The 24,695-nt window shown below is 40.9% G+C and overlaps 1 protein-coding gene across 1 annotated transcript in view; it reads right to left on the bottom strand.

The window, feature by feature from the left end:
* Positions 1-24,695, bottom strand: part of NEK11 (NIMA related kinase 11) — a 276,492-nt gene that overhangs the window by 70,760 nt on the left and 181,037 nt on the right. Inside the window, 1 exon segment of the mRNA XM_036851711.1 lies at positions 1,723-1,783. Coding sequence (XP_036707606.1) covers positions 1,723-1,783 — 61 coding nt within the window.

Below are 24,695 nucleotides of genomic sequence, written 5' to 3'. Positions count from 1 at the left end.
ACTGTACCTCATAAGTGTTACTGATGTGCAATTAAACAAGTCACAGGGTGATGGCCAGGAGAAAAAATCGGGGAGCTGTGTTATAAGTGAGGCTTCTCACACAGAGATGTGGAATATGCTAGAAAAAGGTTATAAATTGTACATAAACTCCTAACAAAATAGTGGTGAATGCTGGCACTCCTGAAAACTTCATCTTTATTCCTGCCATTCCCTTTTTTTTTTTTTTAACTTTTTATTTTATATTGGAGTATAGCTGACTAACAATGTTGTGACAGTTTCAGGTACATGGTAAAATGACTCAGCCATACATACACATGTATCCATTCTCCCAGAAACACCCTTCCTATCCAGGCTGCCATATAACATTGAGCAGAGTTCCCTGTGCTATACAGTAGGTCCTTGTTGGTTATCCATTTTAAATATACCTGCCATTCCATTTGAAGGGACTGCTTTTGGTCACACGACTGTGGGACATATATACAATGGAATGTTACTCAGGAATAAAAGGAACGAAACTGGGTCATTTGTAGAGACATGGATGGACCTAGAGACTGCCATACAGACTGAAGTAAGTCAGAAAGAGAAAAACAAATATCGTATATTAACGCATATATGTGGAATCTAGAAATATAGTGCAGATGAACCAGTTTGCAAGGCAGAAATTGAGACACAGACATAGAGAACAAACGTATGGACACCAACGGGGGAAGGGGGAGGTGGGATGAATTGGGAACTTGGGATTGACATATATATGCTAATATGTATAAAATAGAAAACTAATGAGAACCTGCTGTACAGCACAGGGAACTCCACTTCGCTGTACAGTAGAAACTAACACAGCATTGTAAAACAGCTATACGCCAATAATTTAAAAAATTAAACTAAAAATTCACCGTCAAATTTCAAAGAAAAAAAATCTCACCCCTTTTCACCCAGGACCTGTAAGAATAGAGTCATCCATCCCTTGGTATCCCTGAGGCATTGAGTCCCTGTGAATACCAAAACCTGTGGCCACTCAAGTCCCCTGTACACAGAGGCCTAGTACAGTGAATACAGATGGCCCTCAGAGCTGAAGGAGCTTCTGTCCAGGGCTGGTTGAATCTTGGGAAGTGAAACCCACAGATAACAGACTGTATCCTCTGCTATTCCATCTGTGTCAGGTGACAATTTATCATCCAATGCTAGAAGTTATCACAGTTGGGTTTGTTGGGTTAAAAAAAGAAGAAAATAAGAAACAGCGTTTTATCCTTGAAGCACAACAATCCCATTTATAGAGACCAACAATGCTAAAGAAATTTCGGCTTTGTTTTTCAGACTAAATCTCTTCTAGTAACTGGCTGACCTTCAGAGTGATGGTCCTTTCAGCTTGAATGAATATAGTGTTTCTATAGGACCAGTGAGGTAGAAAGATTCCTCTCCCAGGAAACCTGTAAAACCTATTATTGTGCCCTGCCAGGCCACCAATGGATCACAGTAGACCACTGAACTTAATGATTTCATCCTTGGAGACCCAGGGTCACTGAACAACAAGGATAAACAATTCTTCTTTGCATTTCCTGGCCCATGGGCCAGACATTCAACCTCTGTTGGCCTCAGTCTCATCTGTCAAATGAGGTTGGATTAAAATATGTATAAGATTCTTCCCAAGCTTTCTACTTGTTGAATATTCCATTAGAATCAGTAGGTATCAGTATATTTTGGAATCTGAAGAGACTTACTCACCTAGAGTGGTGCAGCCCAGCACGTGCTCCAAACATCTGGCCAGTGCTTCAATATCACTGTCCTGTCAGAACAAGAGAGATTTACTTCTGTGGGTGGTAGACATGGAAAAATGTTCTCGCCACACGTAGGCAAGAAAAAAACGCAAAATAATCTAGTTGCAAACTCACTGTACAGTATGATCCTATTTTTAAAAAGAAAACTTTATATTTATATGTATATCTATTGATACATCTCTTCCCTCATATCAACCTATATTTCTATTGCTCTATCTCTCTGATGGGAAGAGCATATACTAAAAATGTTAACCGTGGTTTGACTGCAAGGTGGGATTAAGGGGGTATCTTTATTTTCTTCTTTGTGTGCTTATGTCTTTTGTAAATTTTTATAATAAACAAATATTACTTGTTTAAACTATAAAAATGGTAAATAATATTCGAATGAAGAGAAAAAGGTTCTATTCAATCTATAATCAATACAATAGGAATCAAGTAAACATATTTTCCTAGAGAGCATCTCTACTGCTCTTCTTTGGAAATTTATGGTCTTCAAGGAGTCATAAATCTAAGAATCGTACTTCTTATTTACTTTAACCCTCAATAAACGTCAGGCACCCGCATGAGGATTTGAAGGGGGGGATCCTAGAACTGTATTTGGTAACAAATATTATCTTTAGTGCAAAATAAATATCTGTCCTCTACCCAGGAGGCTGGAAATACCCAAAACAGCATCTTAACGATCAGGGGAAATGTAAGCTCTTAATTATTTTCAGGTTTGTGGTTATATTGAGAGAAATTAATAATTTATGGCTTACCTGCTCTATTTCAAAACAAGCAACACATTTCATATTTTAGTAATTGTGGATTTTAGAAAAATGCACTATAGTATAATAGACTACCCTAAAACGTTACATAAATGTGTTGGGTTTCATTTTATAACATCTGGTGGGGTTTGGGCAGCCACTTTTTATGCATGTGGTAAAACCCAGCATCACTTCATTTTCCAATGTATAGAAGAGGAGTGATGAGGAAGGCATCCCTGGTCAGTACTGGTCAATGAGGACAAAGCACTAATGGGAGACTCCAGTGCCCAGCCCAGGAATAGAGGGCAGGCACCAAGCATAGAAACAGAAGAAGGAAAAACTGGTCCCTCTCTTCTTCTATACCCTTGTGGTCTCCAAACTTAACAGGGGCAGCCTTGAGTCAGACAGGAACTTGGCAGGAAGAAGAGCTAAGCACACATCTGCATATGCAGGTGATGATGCCAACCAGACAAGCTGGACCTAAACCTGGCTTCTCCACTGACTGTGCTGGTCAAGGCCAAGTGCTTGACTTCCCAGGTCTTAGTTTCTGCATCTGTGAAACTAGTGGTTAAGTCAGATGATGGTTAAGGAGGCTTCCAGTGCTCAAACCCTATTTTTCTGGCTAAAGAGCCAGATGCACAGAGAGTGTGGTAAATCGCTTTCAAAGTCCCATCCTCGTGCTCCTATGCCATTCCTCACATCAAGAGGTGGCGATCTTCTGCCATCCCTGGAGCTGGCCCTGTAGCTTGCTTTGGGCCACAGCACAATGCAGAAGTAATGCTGTGACTTCTATAACTAGGCCTTAAGAGGCATGTAGCTTCCATTTTTTACTCTGTTGGAAGCCAACAACCACATAAAGAAGTCCAGGCTGTCCTCCTGGAGAGATCAAGTGGGGAGATTCCCTGGAGCATGAGAGGCCATGGGAGGAAAAGAGAGGCCCCCAGCCAACAGCCAGCACCACCGTCGGACACATGAGTGAGGCCACTGTGGACACCCAAGCCAACCTCTCAGCCAAATGCAGCCTCAGGAGAGACTCTACACAGTATCACGTGGAGCAGAACAGCTGTCTTGTGAGCCCTGGCAATGCACAGTCATGAAAAATAGGAAATCATCATTTTAAGCCACTAAGTTTTGGGATGTTTTGTTGTACAGTAAAAGATAACTGAGGCATGATTTTGAGTTCACTCAAATCAAATACTCAAGTATTTTCCGCTTTTATGTCCCAGCACCAGCACAGACCCTGCCATGCAACAAACACTAAGTCTCATCTGTTCGGGTCTCTTCCAGCTTCTGTGATTTGCAAGGAAGGAAAACAGAAAAATGGCATGAACTCTGGGCTCTCCTCTACTCAAAGTATTGTACTTCATTCCTGGGAAGCTGAGGAAAAAGCACACTGCTTCTTAATTCTTTGTCCTGGTCAAGTCAGTTAACCTCTCTAAGCCTCAGTTTCTCTAATTATAAAGTGATGAGAATAACAGTCTCCATCTCACACAGGGCTCTTATGAGATGGAAATGAAATAATACAAAGCCTTTACTAGAGTGTGTGGCTCACTGGAAATATCCAGTCAATGGAAAAAGAGAGTTCAATAGAAGAAGATGGGATGGGCAAGGGAAAGAGACATGAAAGATGAAGAGGTTCCACTCGCTGTGCTGGCCACACAGCATGAAAAGTCTCAGGAAGCAACTGAGTTGAACCAATGCAACAGAAACAACAAGAACCAGAGACAGGGCTGCAGGAAGCACCCAAATGGCTGTGATACATCAGTCACATCTTCCCAACACAGAGGTTAGGAGCACTGTCCATGGGTGTGGGAAGGGCAGAAATAATTCTAATACTATAGAATGAATGAATGAATACTAACTTTTATTAAGGTCTTAATATGTGCTATTGTTGTACCAGCTTACATCTATTAATTCATTTAAACTCTACCAGGTTTGCTGTATTTCTTCCCATTTAACAGTTGAGAAAACTGAGGCACAAACAGTTTCCATAATAGACCAAGTTCACGCAGCTAGTTAGAGGTGCAACAGGCAATGTCTCCAGGGCCTGACCTCTTAGCTACTCCACTACACATACACAGAGTAGAAATCAGGGCTCCAAACCCAGAGCAACCCACGATATTGTTGGAAGAACTAGGGTATAGACTCAAGAGAAGACCTAAGAAAAATTCCTTGGGAGATATATATAAAACAGAATGCAGACTGGAAACAAGATGCAGCTAAAGAGGGGGCGGTGGGAGGGGTGGGTTCTTCATCAACAGATTCTGACTTCAGGTTAAAAGAGCAGTTTAAGCAGAACAGCGATTCTCTAAATATGGCCTCGACCCAAGGGGTGTGCCTTCTCACGGTGGAGCAAGCAAATCCAGCCGTGATCCATGTGGGCACTTGGAAACTTTGCTGACTTCCCTTCCTGCCCCTGAAGACTGTGACCCCAGAGGTCATGGGCAATGACTGAGCTGAACGTTCATTCCCAACAAGGGACAAGTCATTTTCTATCTCTAGGCTGCAGAACAGGGTATTACAATTTAAACTGCCAACTACACCCATTGAAGACTTTGTAAAATTTTGAAATAATTTCAGACTTACAGAAAACTTGCAAAAATAATGTGAAAACTCCCACGTACCTTCCTCCCTGATGTCATTGCTATGCCATATTTACGTTATCATCCCCCATCTATGCAAACACACCAAAGTTTCTCAACCTGGCACTACTGACATTTGGGCCGGATAATTCTGGCTAGTGTGCTGGAAGATGTTTAGCAGCATCCCTCCCCTCAACCACCAGATGCCAGACACTCCCATTAGCCCTTCCTTTGACCCTGAAACTGGAAAAGCAAAAATGTCCCCAGACACTGCCAAATGTCCCACCAGGAAAAAAATCTCCCCTTGTTGAGACCCACTGACCTACATACATCTCTGTCTCCACATACATATTTTCTCTACTGGTCAAATCTGGAACAGCTTGAGGATCAAAATAAATGATTTTAATGGGTTATAAGCCATAGGATTAAAATAAGACTCCAATTGTACCTTTTAACATTTGAATGAAATTTTGTCTATTTTGACAAAGAGACAATTTATAACAAAGATCAGGTTCTACACTTTTCACATTAAATAACAATTTAGGAAAGGCGTTAAGGAGCTTGTTTTACTGTGTTACAACTTAATGTGGCAACCAGTTCATTCCTAGTGTTCCAGAAATTATCATTTAATGAATACAAATGACCTCAATAGAAATACACTCACCCCCATGAGTAAAGGGGGAAAATGGAAATGAACTGCATGCCTTTCTAAAGATGTTTCCTGGATCTGCATCACGTTTGCGCTTAGCAAGAAGTTCAGTCATGGAAAAGACCTTTCGGGAGTGTATCATGGCAGGTGCAATGCGGGGATTATGCTGCTGATTGGAATTTTTGCATTTTCTCCTTGTTTCACAGTTTAAATTGACCTCTGCCCGAGCTCAGTGGCCTGTGGAACACCCATGTCTCCCTAGAGGCCACATTACAGTGTCGCCAGCCTTCAGTCATTCCAGCCAAATGCCAGGAAGCTCATTTTCAAATGTTGTGAAAATAACCTAATGGTTCCTTGGCTGATGAACTTAGATGTTCTTCAAGTTTCCTTCCCTCCTAACCATCAACCTCTCTAACAGGAACGTGCCTTAGAGGCTCGAGGAATATCTTTCTAAGATTCAGCTCTGAAAAACTGTCCCACAGATTTAAGTTCAGTCAAACATCCAGATTTGTTTCAGAAACAGATGCAGTAATTTGGCTAATTAATTAGAAATTGCTTCTAAGGGGGAAAGGGTAGTTGTTATACTATGTTCTCTAATAACTCATATTTATTTTTTAATCTGGAAAATATAGAAAATTATCAAAAGAAAATAAATATCACCCCAAATTCCATTACTATTAACATATACACCCACAAAAATACATACACAGTCTTTTCTAGGTAGATCTATCTTTTATATATTTGAGATTATACTATATATGTATGGTATACATAGAATACACAGACATATACACTTTTGTTTGGATTTTCATCCTATGCTATTAAAAGTTTTTTAGAAACATAATTTTAATAGTTACACAACATTGTACTGTAAAGCTATATGAATTTATTTATCTATGTCCCTGTCATTGGACATCTAGAATGCTTCAGTTTTTTTGTAAACAACATTGCAATGACTACCTTTGCACCTAAATCTTTGCCCCATGTTTACAGTTATTTCTTTAGGTTAGCCATTCAGAAATTAAATTATTGAGTCAAAGAGTGTGAACATTTAGAAACCACCCTCTTTCTCTGCTCTGGCCCTTTTCTTCACATTTCCACCCATCCCAAGTAGCTTATTTTCTCCACAATGAGCTTTGATGCCTTCATACTTTTTTCAACCTTCATAAAATGTGCTTTCCTTCAAGAAAATATATGATAGATTCATTATCGCAAAGATGATTGATAAGGCTTATATGTTATCTCAGGATACTTGTGTTTCAGTAAGGGATATAGCCTCACATCAGAGGAATTAACTTCTAATAGCAGGAGTGTAGGCAGCAACAAGCAGGCATGTCAGAGGAGGAAGTCAGGTGGTGTGTTCACAGAGCTGGAAAAATCACATTTTTCCATTTAGTTATCAGCCAGTTCTGTCTGACTAAATAATCCAGATTATCTCCTCACTTTAGAGCTTTCACCCTAGTCGTGGTGAAAGACTTAGTTTATACACATGTGCGTACCACGCACACACACACAAAGCCACTTCATTACTCAATTCAGTTTTATTCAATTCAGGTAAAGTGTATTAAATACCAATTATGTTCCAAATGTATACAAAGTTGAGGGGGACAATATGGCCACAACCCACCATTTCGGGACAGATAATCCATTCCATATCCCTGGGGCATTCCTGCCAGTACCCTAGTGACTCACTGCTCTTTCGGCAGTAAATTCCCAAATCAAATCCTCCTTTGATGCATGTCCTCCATGCTGGTAGGATTACACAAGCCAGGTTGAGAAACCCATTAAAATCAAACAAATATAACACAACAGCTACCCTAACTCAAGGCCATTTCTTGCCTGGACCACACATCAATCTCCTTACTTCTCTTTCTGCCTCCTCTGTGGCCTCGTTTTAGTCCATTTCCTTCACAATAGCCACGACTTTGTCACTATGTACAGAATAAAATCCAGACTCCACCTCCCTTACAGATTAAAGTCCCATGACAGCTGGCCACACCTTGCATGACCTACCTCCTGATGATCTTTCCAACATCATCTATTTCCACTTCTCCGACTAACTGTGCTCCAGCCATGTTGGTCTCTTTCCTTCAAACATAGTAAGATCTTTCCCATCTTGGGGCCTTCTCACTGGTTGACAGTGCTCTTGCCTCACATGTTATATGACTGTCTTTCTCATCCTTCAGATCTCAACTGTAGGTCACCTGCTCAGAGAGTCCCCCTATTTGAATTAGGTTTGTTTCTGCCACCACTCTGGCCGACATATCATAGTGTTTGTTTCTTTCTTTTGAGGCACTTAGCCAAAGATATACTTAAAAGTTTTGTTTGTTAGTATTTGCTCCATGAGGGCAGGGACCATGCCTGTTGAGTCATTATTAGCTCAAAGCTGGCAACCAATAAACCCTTTCTGAATATGTTGATGAAAGAAAAGCAAACATCGGGGCAACAAAGTCAAATAAAATATTCCTCTGTTTCTACCTCACCAGCAGATTTTACCTAAATTCATAGCTTCTTAACCCTGCGAAAACTTCTTTTTTAATATCTATTGGAGTATAATTGCTTTACAATATTGTGTTAGTGTCTGCTGTAAAACGAAGTGAATCAACTCTATGTATACATATATCCCCATAGGCCCTCTCTCTTGAGCCTCCCTCCCACCCTCCCTATCCCACCCCTCTAGGTGGTCACAAAGCATCAAGCTGATCTCCCTGTGCTATGCAGCAGCTTCCCACTAGCCGTCCATTTTATATTTGGTAGTGTATATATGTCAGTGCTACTCTCTCACTTCGTCCCAGCTTCCCCTTCCCCACCATGTCCTCAAGTCCATTCTCTACGTCTGCATCTTTATTCCTACCCTGCCACTAGGTTCATCAGTACCATTTTCTTAGACTCCATATATGTGAGTTAGGAATATATATGTATTTGTATATACATATATATGTATTTGCTTATATATATACATATATATGTGTTTGTTTTTCTACTTCTGACTTACTTCACTCTGTATGACAGACTCTAGGTCCATCCACCTCATTACAAATAACTCAATTTCATTCCTTTTTATGGCTGAGTAATATTCCGTTGTATATATGTGCCACATCTTCTTTATCCACTCATCTGCCAATGAACATTTAGGTTGCTTCCATGTCCTGGCTATTGTAAACAGTGCTGCAGTGAACACTGGGGTACATGTCTCTTTTTGAATTATGTTTTTCTCAGGGTATATGCCCAGTAGTGGGATTGCTGGGTCATTTGGTATTTCTATTTTTACTTTTTTAAGGAACCTCCATACTGTTCTCCAAAGTGGCTGTATCAATTTACATTCCCACCAACAGTGCAAGAGGGTTCCCTTTTCTCCACACCCTCTCCAGCATTTATTGTTTGTAGATTTTTTTGATGATGGCCATTTTGACTGGTGTGAGGTGATACCTCATTGTGGTTTTGATTTGCATTTCTCTAATGATTAGTGATGTTGAGCATCTTTTCATGTGTTTGTTGACAACCTGTATGTCTTCTTTGGAGACATGTCTATTTAGATCTTTTGCCCATTTCTGGATTGGGTTCTTTGTTTTTTTCATATTGAGCTGCATGTGCTGCTTGTATATTTTGGAGATTAATCCTTTGTCAGTTGCTTCATTTGCAAATATTTTCTCCCATTCTGTGGGTTGTCTTTTTGTCTTGTTTATGGTTTCCTTTGCTGTGCAAAAGCTTTTAAGTTTCATTAGGTCCCACTTGTTTATTTTTTATTTTATTTCCATTACTCTAGGAAGTGGGTCAAAAAATATCTTGCTGTGATTTTTGTCTTAGAGTGTTCTGCCTAAGTTTTCCTCTAAGAGTTTTATAGTGTGTGGCCTTACATTTAGGTCTTTAATCCATTTTGAGTTTATTTCTGTGTATGGTGTTAGGAAGTGTTCTTTTTTTTCTCTTAATTTTTGAATTTTATTTCATTTTTTTTTATACAGCAGGCTCTTATTAGTCACCAATTTTATACACATCAGTGTATACATGTCAATCCCAATCGCCCAATTCATCAGACCCCCACACCCACCCCTCCGCCACTTTCCCCCCTTGGTGTCCATACGTTTGTTCTCTACATCTGTGTCTCAATTTCTGCCCTGCAAACCAGTTCATCTGTACCATTTTTCTAGGTTCCACATATATGCGTTAATATATGATATTTGTTTTTCTCTTTCTGACTTACTTCACTCTGTATGAAAATCTCTAGATCCATCCACGTCTCTACAAATGACCCAATTTCGTGCTTTTTTATGGCTGAGTAATATTCCATAGTATATACGTACCACATCTTCTTTATCCATTCATCTATCGATAGGCATTTAGGTTGCTTCCATGACCGGGTTATTGTAAATAGTGCTGCAATGAAAATTGGTGTGCATGTGTCTTTTTGAATTATGGTTTTCTCTGGGTATATGCCCAGTAGTGGGATTGCTTGATCATATGGTAATTCTATTTTTAGTTTATTAAGGAACCTCCATAATGTTCTCCATAGTGGCTGTATCAATTTACATTCCCACCAACAGTGCAAGAGGGTTCCCTTTTCTCCACACCCTCTCCAGCATTTGTTGTTTGTAGATTTTCTGACGATGCCCATTCTAACTGGTGTGAGGTGATACCTCATTGTAGTTTTGATATGCATTTCTCTAATACTTAGTGATGTTGAGCAGGTTTCCATGTGCTTCTTGGCCATCTGTATGTCTTCTTTGGAGAAATGTCTATTTAGGTCTGCCCAGTTTTGGATTGGGTTGTTTGTTTTTTTCATATTGAGCTGCATGAGCTGTTTATATATTTTGGACATTAATCCTTTCTCCATTGATTCATTTGCAAATATTTTCTCCCATCCTGAGGGTTGTCTTTTCATCTTCTTTATGATTTCCTTTGCTGTGCAAAAGCTTTGAAGTTTCATTAGGTCCCATTTGTTTATTTTTGTTTTTATTTCCATTACTCTAGGAGGTGGATCAAGAAAGATCTTGCCGTGATTTATATCAAAGAGTGTTCTTCCTATGTTTTCCTCTAAGAGTTTTATAGTGTCCGGTCTTACATTTAGGTCTCTAATCCATTTTGAGTTTATTTTTGTGTATGCTGTTAGGGAGTGTTCAAATTTCATTCTTTTACATGTAGCTGTCCAGTTTCCCCAGCACCACTTATTGAAGAGACTGTCTTTTCTCCATTGTATATCCTTGCCTCCTTTGTCATTGATTAGTTGACCATAGATGAGGGTTTATCACAGGGCTTTCTATCTTGTTCCATTGATCTATGTTTCTGTTTTTGTGCCAGTACCATATTGTCTTGATTACTGTAGCTTTATAGTATAGTCTGAAGTCAGGGAGTCTGATTCCTCCAGCTCCGTTTTTTCCCCTCAAGACTGCTTTGGCTATTCGGGGTCTTTTGTGTCTCCATACAAATTTTAAGATATTTTGTTCTCGTTCCATAAAAAATGCCATTGGTAATTTGATAGGGATTGCATTGAATCTGTAGATTGCTTTGGGTAGTATAGGCATTTTCACAATACTGATTCTTCCAATCCAAGAACATGGTATATCTCTCCAACTGTCGGTATCATCTTTAATTTCTTTCATCAGTGTTTTATAGTTTTCTGCATAAAGGTCTTTTGTCTCCCTAGGTAGGTTTGTTCCTAGGTATTTTATTCTTTTTGTTGCAATGGTAAATGGGAGTGTTTCCTTAATTTCTCTTTCAGATTTTTCATCATTAGTGTATAGAAATGCAAGCGATTTCTGTGCATTAATTTTGTATCCTGCTACTTTACCAAATTCATTGATTAGCTCTAGTAGTTTTCTGGTGACATTTTTAGGATTCTCTATGTATAGTATCATGTCATCTGCAAACAGTGATAGTTTTACTTCTTCGTTTCCAATTTGTATTCCTTTTATGTCTTTTTCTTCTCTGATTGCAGTGGCTAGGACTTCCAAAACTATGTTGAATAACAGTGGTGAGAGTGGACATCCTTGTCTCGTTCCTGATCTTAGAGGAAATGCTTTCAGTTTTTCACCATTGAGAATGATGTTTGCTGTGGGTTTGTTGTATATGGCCTTTATTATGTTGAGGTAGGTTCCCTCTATGCCCGTATTCTGGAGAGTTTTTATCATAAATGGGTGTTGAATTTTGTCAAAAGCTTTTTCTGCATCTATTGAGATGATCATATGGTTTTTATTCTTCAATTTGTTAATATGGTGTATCACATTGATTGATTTCTGTATATTGAAGAATCCTTGCATCCCTGGGAAAAATCCCACTTGATCAGGGTGTATGATCCTTTTAATGTGTTGTTGGATTCTGTTTACTAGTATTTTGTTGAGGATTTTTGCATCTATATTCATCAGTGATATTGGGCTGTAATTTTCTTTTTTTGTAGTACCTTTGTCTGGTTTTGGCATCAGGGTGTTGGTGGCCTCATAGAATGAGTTTGGGAGTTTTCCTTCCTCTGCAATTTTTTGGAAGAGTTTGAGAAGGATGGGTGTTAGCTCTTCTCTAAATGTTTGATAGAATTCACCTGTGAAGCCATCTGGTCCTGGACTTTTGTTTGTTGGAAGATTTTTAATCACAGTTTCAATTTCATTACTTGTGATTGGTCTGTTCATATTTTCTATGTCTTCCTGGTTCAATCTTGGAAGATTATACCTTCCTAAGAATGTGTCCATTTCTTCCAGGTTGCCCATTTTATTGGCATAAAGTTGCTTGTAGTAGTCTCTTAGGATGCTTTGTATTTTTGCAGTGTCTGTTGTAACTTCTCCTTTTTCATTTCTAATTTTATTGATTTGAGTCCTCTCCCTCTTTTTCTTGATGAATCTGGCTAATGGTTTATCAATTTTGTTTATCTTCTCAAAGAACCAGCTTTTAGTTTTATTGATCTTTGCTATTGTTTTCTTTGTTTCTATTTCATTTATTTCTGCTCTATTCTTTCTGCTTTCTTTCCTTCTGCTAACTTTAGGTTTTGTTTGTTCCTCTTTCTCTAGTTCCTTTAGGTGTGAGGTTAGATTGTTTATTTGAGATTTTTCTTGTTTCTTGAGGTAGGCTTGTATAGCTATAAACTTCCCTCTTAGAACTGCTTTTGCTGCATCCCATAGGTTTTGGATCATCGTGTTTTCATTCTCATTTGTCTCTAGGTATTTTTTGATTTCCTCTTTGATTTCTTCAGTGATCTCTTGGTCATTTAGTAACATATTGTTTAGCCTCCATGTGTTTGTCTTTTTTACTTTTTTTTCCCTGTAATTCATTTCTAATCTCATAGCGTTGTGGTCAGAAAAGATGCTTGATATGATTTCAATTTTCTTAAATTTACTGAGGCTTGATTTGTGACCCAAGATGTGATCTATCCTGGAGAATGTTCCATGCGCACTTGAGAAGAAAGTGTAATCTGCTGTTTTTGGATGGAATGTCCTATAAATATCAATTAAATCTATCTGGTCTATTGTGTCACTTAAAGCTTCTGTTTCCTTATTTGTTTTCATTTTGGATGATATGTCCATTGGTGTAAGTGAGGTGTTAAAGTCCCCCACGATTATGGTGTTACTGTCGATTTCCTGTTTTATAGCTGTTAGCAGTTGCCTTATGTATTGAAGTGCTCCTGTCTTGGGTGCATACATATTTATAATTGTTATGTCTTCTTCTTGGATTGATCCCTTGATCATTATGTAGTGTCGTTCCTTGTCTTTTGTAACATTCTTTATTTTAAAGTCTATTTTATCTGATATGAGTATTGCTACTCCAGCTTTCTTTGGATTTCCATTTGCATGGAATACCTTTTTCCATTCCCTCACTTTCAGTCTGTATGTGTCCCTAGGTCTGAAGTGGGTTTCTTGGAGACAGCATATATATGGGTCTTGTTTTTGTATCCATTCAGCAAGCCTGTGTCTTTTGGTTGGAGCATTTAATCCATTCACGTTGAAGGTAATTATCGATATGTATGTTCCTATGACCATTTTCTTAATTGTTTTTGGTTTGTTTTTGTAGGTCCTTTTCTTCTCGTGTTTCCCACTTAGAGAAGTTCCTTTAGCATTTGTTTATGCTAAAGGAACCATAGAGCTGGTTTTGTGGTGCTGAATTCTCTTAGCTTTTGCTTGTCTGGAAGGCTTTTGATTTCTCCATCGAATCTGAATGAGATCCTTGCTGGGTAGAGTAATCTTGGTTGTAGGTACTACCCTTTCATCACTTTAAGTATATCATGTCACTCCCTCTGGCTTGTAGAGTTTCTGCTGAGAAATCAACTGTTATGGGAATTTCCTTGTATGTTTTTTGTCATTTTTCCCTTGCTGCTTTCAATAATTTGTCTTTAATTTTTGCCAATTTGATTACTATGTGTTTCAGCATGTTTCTCCTTGGGTTTACCCTGTATGGGACTCTCTGCACTTCATGGAATTGGGTGGCTATTATTTCCTTTCCCGTGTTAGGGAAGTTTTTGATTATAATCTCTTCAAATATTTTCTCTGGTCCTTTCTTTCTCTCTTCTCCTTCTGGTACCCCTATAATGGGAATGTTGTTGCGTTTAATGTTGTCCCAGAGTTCTCTTAGGCTGTCTTCATTTCTTTTCATTCTTTTTTCTTTATTCTGTTCTGCAGCAGTGAATTCCACCTTTCTGTCTTCCAGGTCACTTATCTGTTCTTCTGTCTCAGTTATTCTGCTATTGATTCCTTCTAGTGTAGTTTTCATTTCAGTTATTGTATTGTTCATCTCTGTTTGTTCTTTATTTCTTCTAGGTCTTTGTTAAACATTTCTTGCATCTTCTCGATCTTTGCCTCCATTCTTTTTCCGAGGTTCTGGATCATCTTCACTATCATTATTCTGAATTCTTTTTCTGGAAGGTTGCCTGTCTCCACTTCATTTAATTGTTTTTCTGGGGTATTATCTTGTTCCTTCATCTGGTACATAGCCCTCTGCCTTTTCATCTTGTCTATCTTTCTGTGAATGTGGTTTTTGTTCCACAGGCTGCAGGACTATAGTTCTTCTTGCTTCTGCTGTCTGCCCTCTGGTGGATGAGGCTATCAAAGAGGATTGTGCAAGTTTCCTGATGGGAGGGACTGGTGGTGGGTAGATCTGGCTGTTGCTCAGGAAGTGTTCTAATTTCTTTCTTTTACAGGTAGCTGTCCAGTTTTCCCAGCACCACTTATTGAAGAGGCTGTCTTTTCTCCATTGTATATTCTTGCCTCCTTTGTCAAAGATAAGGTGACCATATGTGCGTGGGTTGATCTCTGGGCTTTCTATCCTGTTCCATTGATCTACATTTCTGTTTTGGTGCCAATACCATACTGTCTTGATTACTGTAGCCTTGTAGTATAGTCTGAAGTCTGGGAGCCTGATTCCTCCAGCTCCATTTTTCTTTCTCCATATTGGTTTGTCTATTCGGGGTCTTTTGTGTTTCCATACAAATTGTGAAATTTTTTGTTCTAGTTCTGTGAAAAATGCCATTGGTAATCTGATAGGGATTGCATTGAATCTGTAGATTGCTTTGGGTAGTATAGTCATTTTCACAATGTTGATTCTTCCAATCCAGGAACATGGTATATCTTTAAATCTGTTTGTATTGTCTTTGATTTCTTTCATCCGTGTCTTATAGTTTACTGCATAGAGGTTTTTGCCTCCTAAGGTAGGTTTATTCCTAGGTATTTTATTCTTTTTGTTGCACTGGTAAAAGGGAGTATTTCCTTAATTTCTCTTTTGAGTTTTCGTTGTTAGTGTATAGGAATGCAAGAGATTTCTGTGCATTAATTTTGTATCCTGCTACTTTACCAAATTCATTGATTAGCTCTAGTAGTTTTCTGGTGGCATCTTTAGGATTTTCTATGTATAGTATCATGTCATCTGTAAAAGGAGACAGTTTTACTTCTTCTTTTCCAATTTGGATTCCTTTTATTTTTTCTTCTCTGATTGCCATGGCTAGAACTTCCCAAACTATGTTGAATAACAGTGGTGAGAATGGGCACCCTTGTCTTGTTCCTGATCTTACAGGAAATACTTTCAGTTTTTCACCATTGAGAATGATGTTGGCTGTGGCTTTGTCATATATGGCTTTTATTATGTTATTATGTTGAGGTAGGTTCCATCTATGCCCACTCTCTGGAGAGTTTTTATCATAAATGGATGTTGAATTTTGTCCAAAGCTTTTTCTGCATCTACTGAGATTATCATATGGTTTTTTTAAATTTATTTATTTTTATTTTTATTTATTTTTGGCTGTGTTGTGTCTTTGTTGCTGCATGCGGGCTTTCTCTAGTTGCAGCGAGCGAGGGCTACTCTTTGTTGTGGTGTGTGGGATTCTCATTGTGGTGGCTTCTCGTGTTGCAGAGCACAAGCTCTAGGCACATGGGTTTCAGTAGTTGTGGCACGTGGGGTCAGTAGTTGTGCGCTCTGAGCTATGTGAGATCTTCCTGGACCAGGGCTCGAACCCAAGTCCCCTGCATTGGCAGGCGGATTCTAAACCACTGCACTACCAGGGAAGCCCTATCATATGGATTTTATCCTTCAGTTTGTTAATATGGTGTAACACATTGATTGATTTGCATATATTGAAGAATCCTTGCATTCCTGGGATAAACCCCACTTGATCATTGTGCATGATCCTTTTAATGTGCTGTTGGATTCTGTTTGCTAGGATTTTGTTGAGGAATTTGCATCTATGTTCATCAGTGATATTGGCCTGTAGTTTTCTTTCTTTGTGACATCTTTGTCTGGTTTTGGTATCAGGGTGATGGTGGCCTCGTAGAATGAGTTTGGGAGTGTTCCTTCCTCTGCTGTATATTGGGAGAGTTTGAGAAGGATAGGTGTTAGCTCTTCTCTAAATGTTTGATAGAATTCGCCTGTGAAGCCATCTGGCCCTGGGCTTTTGTTTGTTGGAAGATTTTTAATCACAGTTTCAATTTCAGTGCTTGTGATTGGTCTGTTCATGTTTTCTATTTCTTCCTGGTTCAGTCTTGGAAGGTTGTGCTTTTCTAAGAATTTGTCCATTTCTTCCAGGTTGTCCATTTTATTGGCATATAGTTGCTTATAGTAGTCTCTCATGATCCTTTGTATTTCTGCATTGTCAGTTGTTACTTCTCCTTTTTCATTTCTAATTCTGTTGATTTGAGTCTTCTCCCTTTTTTTCTTGATGAGTCTGGCTAATGGTTTTTCAGTTTTGTTTATCTTCTCAAAGAACCAGCTTTTAGTTTTATTGATCTTTGCTATTGTTTTCATTTCTTTTTCACTTATTTCTGATCTGATCTTTATGATTTCTTTCCTTCTGCTAACTTTGTGGGGTTTGTGGGGTTGTTTATTCAAGATTTTTATTGTTTCTTGAGGTAGGTTTGTATTGCTATAAACTTCCCTCTTAGAATTGCTTTTGCTGCATCTCATAAGTTTTGGGTCATCGTGTTTTCATTGTCATGTGTTTCTAGGTATTTTTTGATTTCCTCTTTGATTTCTTCAGTGATCTCTTGGTTGTTTAATAGCATATTATTTAGCCTCCATGTGTTTGTAATTTTTACAGTTTTTTTTCCCCTGAAATTGATATCTAGTGTCATAGGATTGTGGTCAGAAAAGATGCTTGATATGATTTCAACTTCCTTAAATTTACCGAGGCTTGGTTTGTGACTCAAGATGTGATCTATCCTGGAGAATGTTCCATGTGCACTTGAGAAGAAAGTGCATTCTGTTGTTTTTGGATGGAATGTCCTACAAATAACAATTAAGTCCATCTGGTCTAATGTGTCATTTAAAGCTTGTGTTTCCTTATTTATTTTCTGTTTGGATGATCTGTCCATTGGTGTAAGTGGGGTGTTAAAATCACCTAATATTATTATGTTACTGTCGATTTCCCCTTTTATGGCTGGTAGTACTTGCCTTATGTATTGAGGTGCTCCTATGTTGAATGCATAGATATTTACAATTGTTATATCTTCTTCTTGGATGGATCCCTTGATCATAATATAGTGTCCTTCCTTATCTCTTGTAATAGTCTTTAATTAGGGAAAATAACACAGAACAACAGAAAAGCAAAGTTAAAATAGAACTGCATAAAAAAATAAAAGTAAAAAACAAAAATTATGTTATAAAACATGGAGATCCCAAAAGACTAAAAAAAATAAAAGAACTAAAACAACAACAAGCAAAAAAGATAGAAAAAGAAACCAAAAAAAAAAAAAGCCTGACCCAACAATGGAATGAATCAAAATATAATAAAATTAATAGTAATAATTATTTTTCCCTGGGGTCTCCACAGTAAGTGTCCTTGCACACACTGTGAGGCACAGCCCACCTCCATCTCCCCAAGAGGCTGTCCTGCCTCTGAGCTGGTCTCTGGACCTGCTGTGGTACCTCTGGGGACCCCTCAGACTCTGATCTGGCCCAGTTTCTGTGTATGCTGCCCCCAAAGTCCACAGCTGCCAGAGCTAGACGGTTTTCTTTCGTGGGAACACGCATTGTCTACTCAGATATTCCATAGATGCAGGGTCTACCTAGCTGATCGTGGGGATTTAACCTGCAGGTTGTACAGCTGATAAAAAGATTTTCAATCCTCTTCCTTAGTCACCCCATCCCTGTGGTTCAGCTTTGGTTTATCCCCACCTCTGCATGTGGTCCACCCACAGGAGTCTGGTCCAGAGGCTGCCTTGGAGCTCTTGGGTCTGCCCCTGTGAGGACAAGGCGCAGAGGTTGTATGAGTGCTTGGATCGCGGGAGCCCGGGCAGTGCCAAATGTGCAGGGAAGCCGGTGGCCATGGGTGCAAGAGATGTGGCCCAAGTGAGGCCTTTTCTGGTGCCCGGCATAAGGCCCATGAGGGCCAGTCCTGGCTGGGGTTTTTCTGGCACTCAGCAGCAGGCGTGCAAGGGCCAGCCCTGAGAGGGCTTATTCTTTTAATCGCCCTGCAGCCGACACTTGAGGGCCAGCTCTGAGGGAGATTTTGTTTTATTGCTCGGCAGCCAACGTGCAAGAGCCAGCCCTGAGCAGGCTTCTTTTATTGTCATTGGCAGGTGCCTGCTTGTGGGGAGAGAGAGGCTACAATAGTGGTTCCTCCCCCTGCATGTGACTCAGCAGTAGCGCCCTGCTTCCATGGCAGTCCTGTCTTCCTCCATAGGCATTCCCTGTTTTGGCTTTCCTCCCTCCCATCCCCTCAGTTTGTCTCCCCATAGCCAACAGCAGTTCTCACTCTGGGCCTGTTCTCCAGTCCCCATGCACCAGCTCTCAGCCCGCTTGCACACCTGTGAGTACACGTCCCAGTCGGGACACGTAGGGCCCGGGTACAGACTGTGTATTTCTCACTCTGTCCCGTCTGCCACAGATCGGCTGCTTCAGCATCTTCTGACAGCCTCAAATGTTTCCCTTCTTTCCCAATCGATTTCCCCATCGGAGAGGGGGTTTCCCCAGTGGATAGGGGGTTTCCCCGAATTCGGGAATCTCTCCTCTGTTTCAGCTCCCCCACCCTGGGGTGCAGGTCCCGTCCCACTTCCTCTCCTCCTCCTTCTTCCTTCTTTTTTTCCATCCTACCCAGTTATGCAGGGATCTTTATAGTCCTTTCCGGTGTCCAAGATCTTCTGCTAGTTTTCAGCTGGTGTTCTGTGAGAATTGTTGCATCTATAGATGTATTCCTGATGCATCTGTGGTGAGAGATGAACTCCACATCCACCTACTCCTCCACCATCTTGAATCTTCCACTACTCCCTGCGAAAACTTTGGATACATTTCTCCCACTGAGTTCTTTCAGAGGCGTTTATTTGCAAAGCTTCATTCCAAGCCAGCTGACTGTGTATCTTCTGCTTCCATCTGCTCTTTCTTCTTGGTTCCCAGTTGTTCTATTATGAGGCTATTTTCTGTCTGCTTCTGAGGTGACCCCAGAGGCAGATATGACCTCACAGGCTCCCCACAAACTACAGCTTCCTCTGGTGGAATCCTTGTCATGAGCCTTCTGGGAAACTTTCTGTTGCAACTTCCCAAATGGTCCTCAATGAAGAACTTTGCCTTTCAGAAGATGGCCCCTCTGTGGGTTGCAGCCATTGCTACAAGCTTTCTTCCCCTGTGGCCACCACAGGGCATACACCCTCAGGCACTGTGGGACGCACAGCTTTTGGGGGGTAAGAGCCACGTGTGGGGTGCGTGAGCAGCAGGCTCAAGAGTTCTCAGCCCAATTCAGCTTTGTGCTCACTGGTCTCCCATGCTTTCCTGGCTTCATGGCTCATCCTCCCTGGAGCAGGTTCACTAATCTTCCCACTTCCACAATCTAGTAGACCCCATGTTATTTTTCTATAGATCCTGTGATCCTACAGATACCTACAGACCCAGGAACTGGACCCCTTATTGTCTGGGTCACAGATTTATCCACCTTGGCCTCAACTATATATGTATGCATACATATAATTAGAGGATTCTGATTCCTGGAAAACATAAAAATCTCATAAAGAATTGTGTAAACAAGCAATCCAGGAAGATTTTCTATGAGCAGTATTTTGTTGGAATCTGACACCTGGATAGATACAATGGACCAAATTCTCAAAAAAATTCTCATCTGGATGATCTGCAACAGAATATGAGAGTAAACATGTAAATAGTTAAAAGGTTTATACCAAATCAGATCTACACAGCATCTTACATTTTTATCTTTAGGTCTTAGAGGCAAGCCCCAAATACTGTCATTTGTACATATCACAAGCATTGTTTTTTTCCTTGAAGTTTCAACCTTTGATCTGAAAGTTGATAAGATGCTGTTTTGAAAATATAATCCAACAATTACTCAACCATAGTTCTATATCAATATTCTTGCTAGAAAAAAGAAAAAAAAACCTTATTTTGCCTCTAAATTACCTAGGACAGTTTCAGCTACAAGTAACTGAAAACCTATATAAAATAGCTTAAACAAAGAGTCCTAGTATGTTACTTTTCAAGTATTCTCAGAGCCCTCTCTTTCCCAAGAAAGTATATCCTCATGCTTTATGGCCAGAATCAATTGCATGTTCATCTTAAACCAATTGCTGGCAAATGGAGCCCGATGGCCAGACTTCTAGAATGGATCAGGATTTACCTAAATCATGAGGGAAGGGTGGCCACTGGCACAGAGCTGAGACTCTGACTGAATGGACCAGAGGAGAGGGGGCACAGCCTAGTGGTTCAGAGCCCGGACTTTGGAGCAAGACTGCCTGAGTTTAAATCCAGCCCTGCCACTTGCCAGCATGTGTCTTGAATAAATTATTTAACCTATAGGTGCCTCTATTTCCCCATCTGTGTGATGGGTTGTTGGGAGAATTAAATATGTTAGCATTTTTAAAGTGTATAGATATGTGCCTGGTACATATTAACTGTAATATGTGTTTGAAACAAAATGCTCAAGAATGTATGTTGGGTGCACAACCAATATGCACAGCATCTTGGCATGAACCTGGTTTAATTTTCTGCTCAAGCTGTTGGAATGGATCATGGCAGTTGAAGACATTTCTTTCTGAAGAAGTTTTTCTCTCAAGCTGTTGCTGATGGTCATGTATCCAAGAGACTCCGGTCATGGTGTGCAGGTCAAGCTGAATCCTGGTTTCAGAGGAAAAAGGTGAAACAAGGGCAGAAAAGAGTCTCTGCCATCCCCTTAGGGAACAAAGCAATGAGAACCCACACAGAGAAGCCTAGTCCCATGAGGAGTGTCTGGCCCGAGTGTCAGGACAGTTGGCCTTCGTGTGGATGAAGAGGAGATGGCCGAGGGACGAAAGAGAGGCCAGGCAGGGGACGTCAGATGCTGCATCCCTCACTCCTCCACTCGCCCTAATGAATGCCTTCCTCTTGTTAAATGAGAGAAAAAGAACTGTAAGTTGGCTAAAAACAAACAAAGCATCTGTTTAAGAGAAATTTTGAGCAACTCTGAATCTTAACGAGTTGGAAATAAACCAATGGGAGAGGCTTTAGTTATAAAGTTGGGTGAATGAAAACAATTTACACAGCTCTCTTTGAGGCTGAATATATGGATAAAGAGAGAAAGCATTGATATCAGTAAAATGGTAACTAGTATACCTGCCCCTCGAGGAGTGAGCTATGAATGAATGAATGAATGACAGGCAACCAGCTGCCATATGACCTTAGTTTGGGAGCAGTTTGGGCACCAATAGCCCCTGAGTGATTGTACATCTATTTTCAGACATTCTCAAGAGCCTCTTGAGGCTTCTGCTTCCTGCTTCCACACCTCGAGGCTTCTGTCTCCATCCAGTGTCCTCCACGCTCTCTGGGCAGGCGGCCAAGCTGACTCCCAAAGATGTGTCCAAGGAGGTGCGCTCTAACCAACACAGACACAGACAGTTTCACAGCTACCAAGTGTCCTGTTTCCAGAGGCTGAAAGTTGCTCCAAGCTAGTGGAAACAGATGCCTTCACGTGCTGCCAGGCCTGAGACCACAGCCTCCATCTGCTGAAAAATCCCAAGCAGCAGATATGTATAAACACATGTACAAGATGGATTTAACCTTCCATTTCAGCTCCAGCCATTGAGAAAAGCACAGCCAAGTCCATCTCACTCAGACCCCCAGGCATGTCCTCCTGTTTAAGGGTCCCTATGTCCGCAGGGGTGAGGGGCAAAGGGGCTGATCTCCTTCACCTCCTGGTCACCTCCCTTCTGAGAGCCATCCCACAAGGTGACACCAAACCATACAGAACCCTCTTCCCTACTCACCCTCAGTCATTCTGGACCTGCTTTCTTCCTGAGAAATCTCATTTGAGGGCACACAGGACCTCTTCCAAGCTGAAAAGTCACACTTGGACAACAAGCAGCCAAAGAAGTGGCCTTGATGCAGGCTAAGGACTCACACATCTCATTATGTGTATATGAATATCACAAATCTATTGTAGTTCTTTCGTAGTTTTTCTTCTCTTGATGATGTGTTATTTTTACTGAAGTAAAACCTGCATTCAGTAAAATGCCCAGATCTTAAGAGTACAATTTAAAAAATGTATATACCCATGTAGCCACAACCCAAAACAAGATAAACGACACTCTCTCATCCTGAAAGTTCCCTCCTGCTCCCTTCCAGCCAATCCCTACCCTCTGTAACCACAGTTGTTCTGGTTTCTATCACCATAGATTCACTTTAAGACTTTATTTCAGTTGCCCTTCACTGGCTTGGCCTTTTACTCTCTTTATCAGGCCTTCACAATGTAGCTACAGCTGGCCTGACATCTCCAATCTCAGCCACCTTCTTGCTCACCCTGCGGTTTCTCCAACTTGCTGAGCCCTTTCACGCCCAGGGCCCTCCCACGTCCTCCTCCCCTCTCTGGGGTGCTCCTCTCCCAACCCCCTTTCCATACATGGAGGGCTGCCTTTTCCCATCCTTCAGGTCATGGCTGAAAAGTCCTCTTCTAGAAACTTTCCTGACCCCTTTCTAGGTCTCTCCACACCCCCAGTGCCCAGTTCCTCTATTACTTCAATTTCTTCCTTTCCTAGTCACGCTCATCTGTTTGTGGATGGGCTTATGGGCTACCTGTACCAATAGGCACTCATTCATTCATTTATTCTGCAGTATCTACAGAGTATTTGCTCTGTGCTTTCTAAGCACTAAACTAAACACTGTTCACGATGTTGGGAATATAGCAGTGAAAATAAAACCCAATCAGAATCTCTGCCCTACTAGCTCGCATTCTAGTGGGGGGAGACAGACCATAAATGAATAAGCAAACAAACAGTGGTAACTCAGATGGGGATAAGGACTTGACAGAAAAATAAAGCAGGGAAGGGAAAAGGGCATTCTCAGGCCAGCAAGTGCTATTTTACATCAATTAGTCAGAGTCCTCCCCAGTAAGACGGCATGAGCGGACTTGGTGGCATAGAAGCAGCAAATCATTTGTGTATCTGGAGGCGAGGGTATTCCAGGCTTCCTAAGGCAGGAACATGCCTGGTGTGTTCCAGAAACAGGAGGATGGCTGGAATGGATGGAGTGGGGTGAGCAAGGGCAATTTTCATAGTGATGGAAGGATGGGGAGCTAGAAGGCCTCTGACCAGACTCTGCCTCTTATTCTGAGTGAGATGGGGAAAGCTCTGGGAGACCAGTTAGAAATTACTGCAATGATCCACTGGGGAGGTGACAGTGGCTCTGGCAGTGGGGTAGAGTTGCTAAGTAGTGATCATATTCTAAACACACCTCAAAGGTCCAGCCAAGAGGTTCTGCCTGTGGACTGGATGTGTAATGTGAATGAAAGGGTGTGAGTCATGGCTGGCTCAAGAGGCACTGATTGGGACTGAGGCTGGGGTTTATTAGTCTACTTTGGGATACTCTTAGTTCAGGACGTCCACTAGAAGTCCACATGACTTCTAACCCCACTCCAGGGCAAACTGGAGATGTGAGTCTAGGGTTCCGGGGAGACAGAACTGAAGAAGACACAAAAGGGGGAGGTGACAGTCTGTGGATAGGACTTAAATACATGAGGGGGCATGAGATGCCCATGAAGGTGGAGCTGTGTCTGTTTGGTTCACCACCGTACATCCAGTGCCCAGAACACTCAAATAGGTGATGTATAAAGGAATGATCCGAGCAAAACCCCACCCATTTTCTTTTATGCAAGTTGCTTTATTAAGCTATTGTCCATCTCCTTCAAACCATATCCACAAACAGCCCTGAAAAATGTCACTAAGTTACAGAAACCAAAACACCAAGCTGACCTTATCCATTTTCTGCACACTCAGATGGACCTTTACATCTGAGTTTGATCTCATTAGAAGCCAAGCCCTTGCTCATCTGCATTCGTAATACGTAGGAAGACAGCAGATGCCGTTCAGCACAAAGCCATAGGGCAGAGCTGATGGCACCTTTGTGGAGGCTGCCCAGAAATCAGGACGCTGATGTCCTCACTCCTATCTCACTGCCAATGACCACCTTCTGCCCAGGAGAAAGGCCTTAAAGAGTGTGTATTGATGGGAACAGAGCCACATCTGCAAAACTCAAACTGCAAACAAGCCCCTCCCACCACCAGCTCCTGTAACAC

Source organism: Balaenoptera musculus, chromosome 4, assembly GCF_009873245.2.
Source record: "Balaenoptera musculus isolate JJ_BM4_2016_0621 chromosome 4, mBalMus1.pri.v3, whole genome shotgun sequence".
Classification (NCBI taxonomy): domain Eukaryota; kingdom Metazoa; phylum Chordata; class Mammalia; order Artiodactyla; family Balaenopteridae; genus Balaenoptera; species Balaenoptera musculus.
Note: the sequence above shows the minus strand (reverse complement) of the source record. Positions and strands in the feature narration are given on the sequence as shown.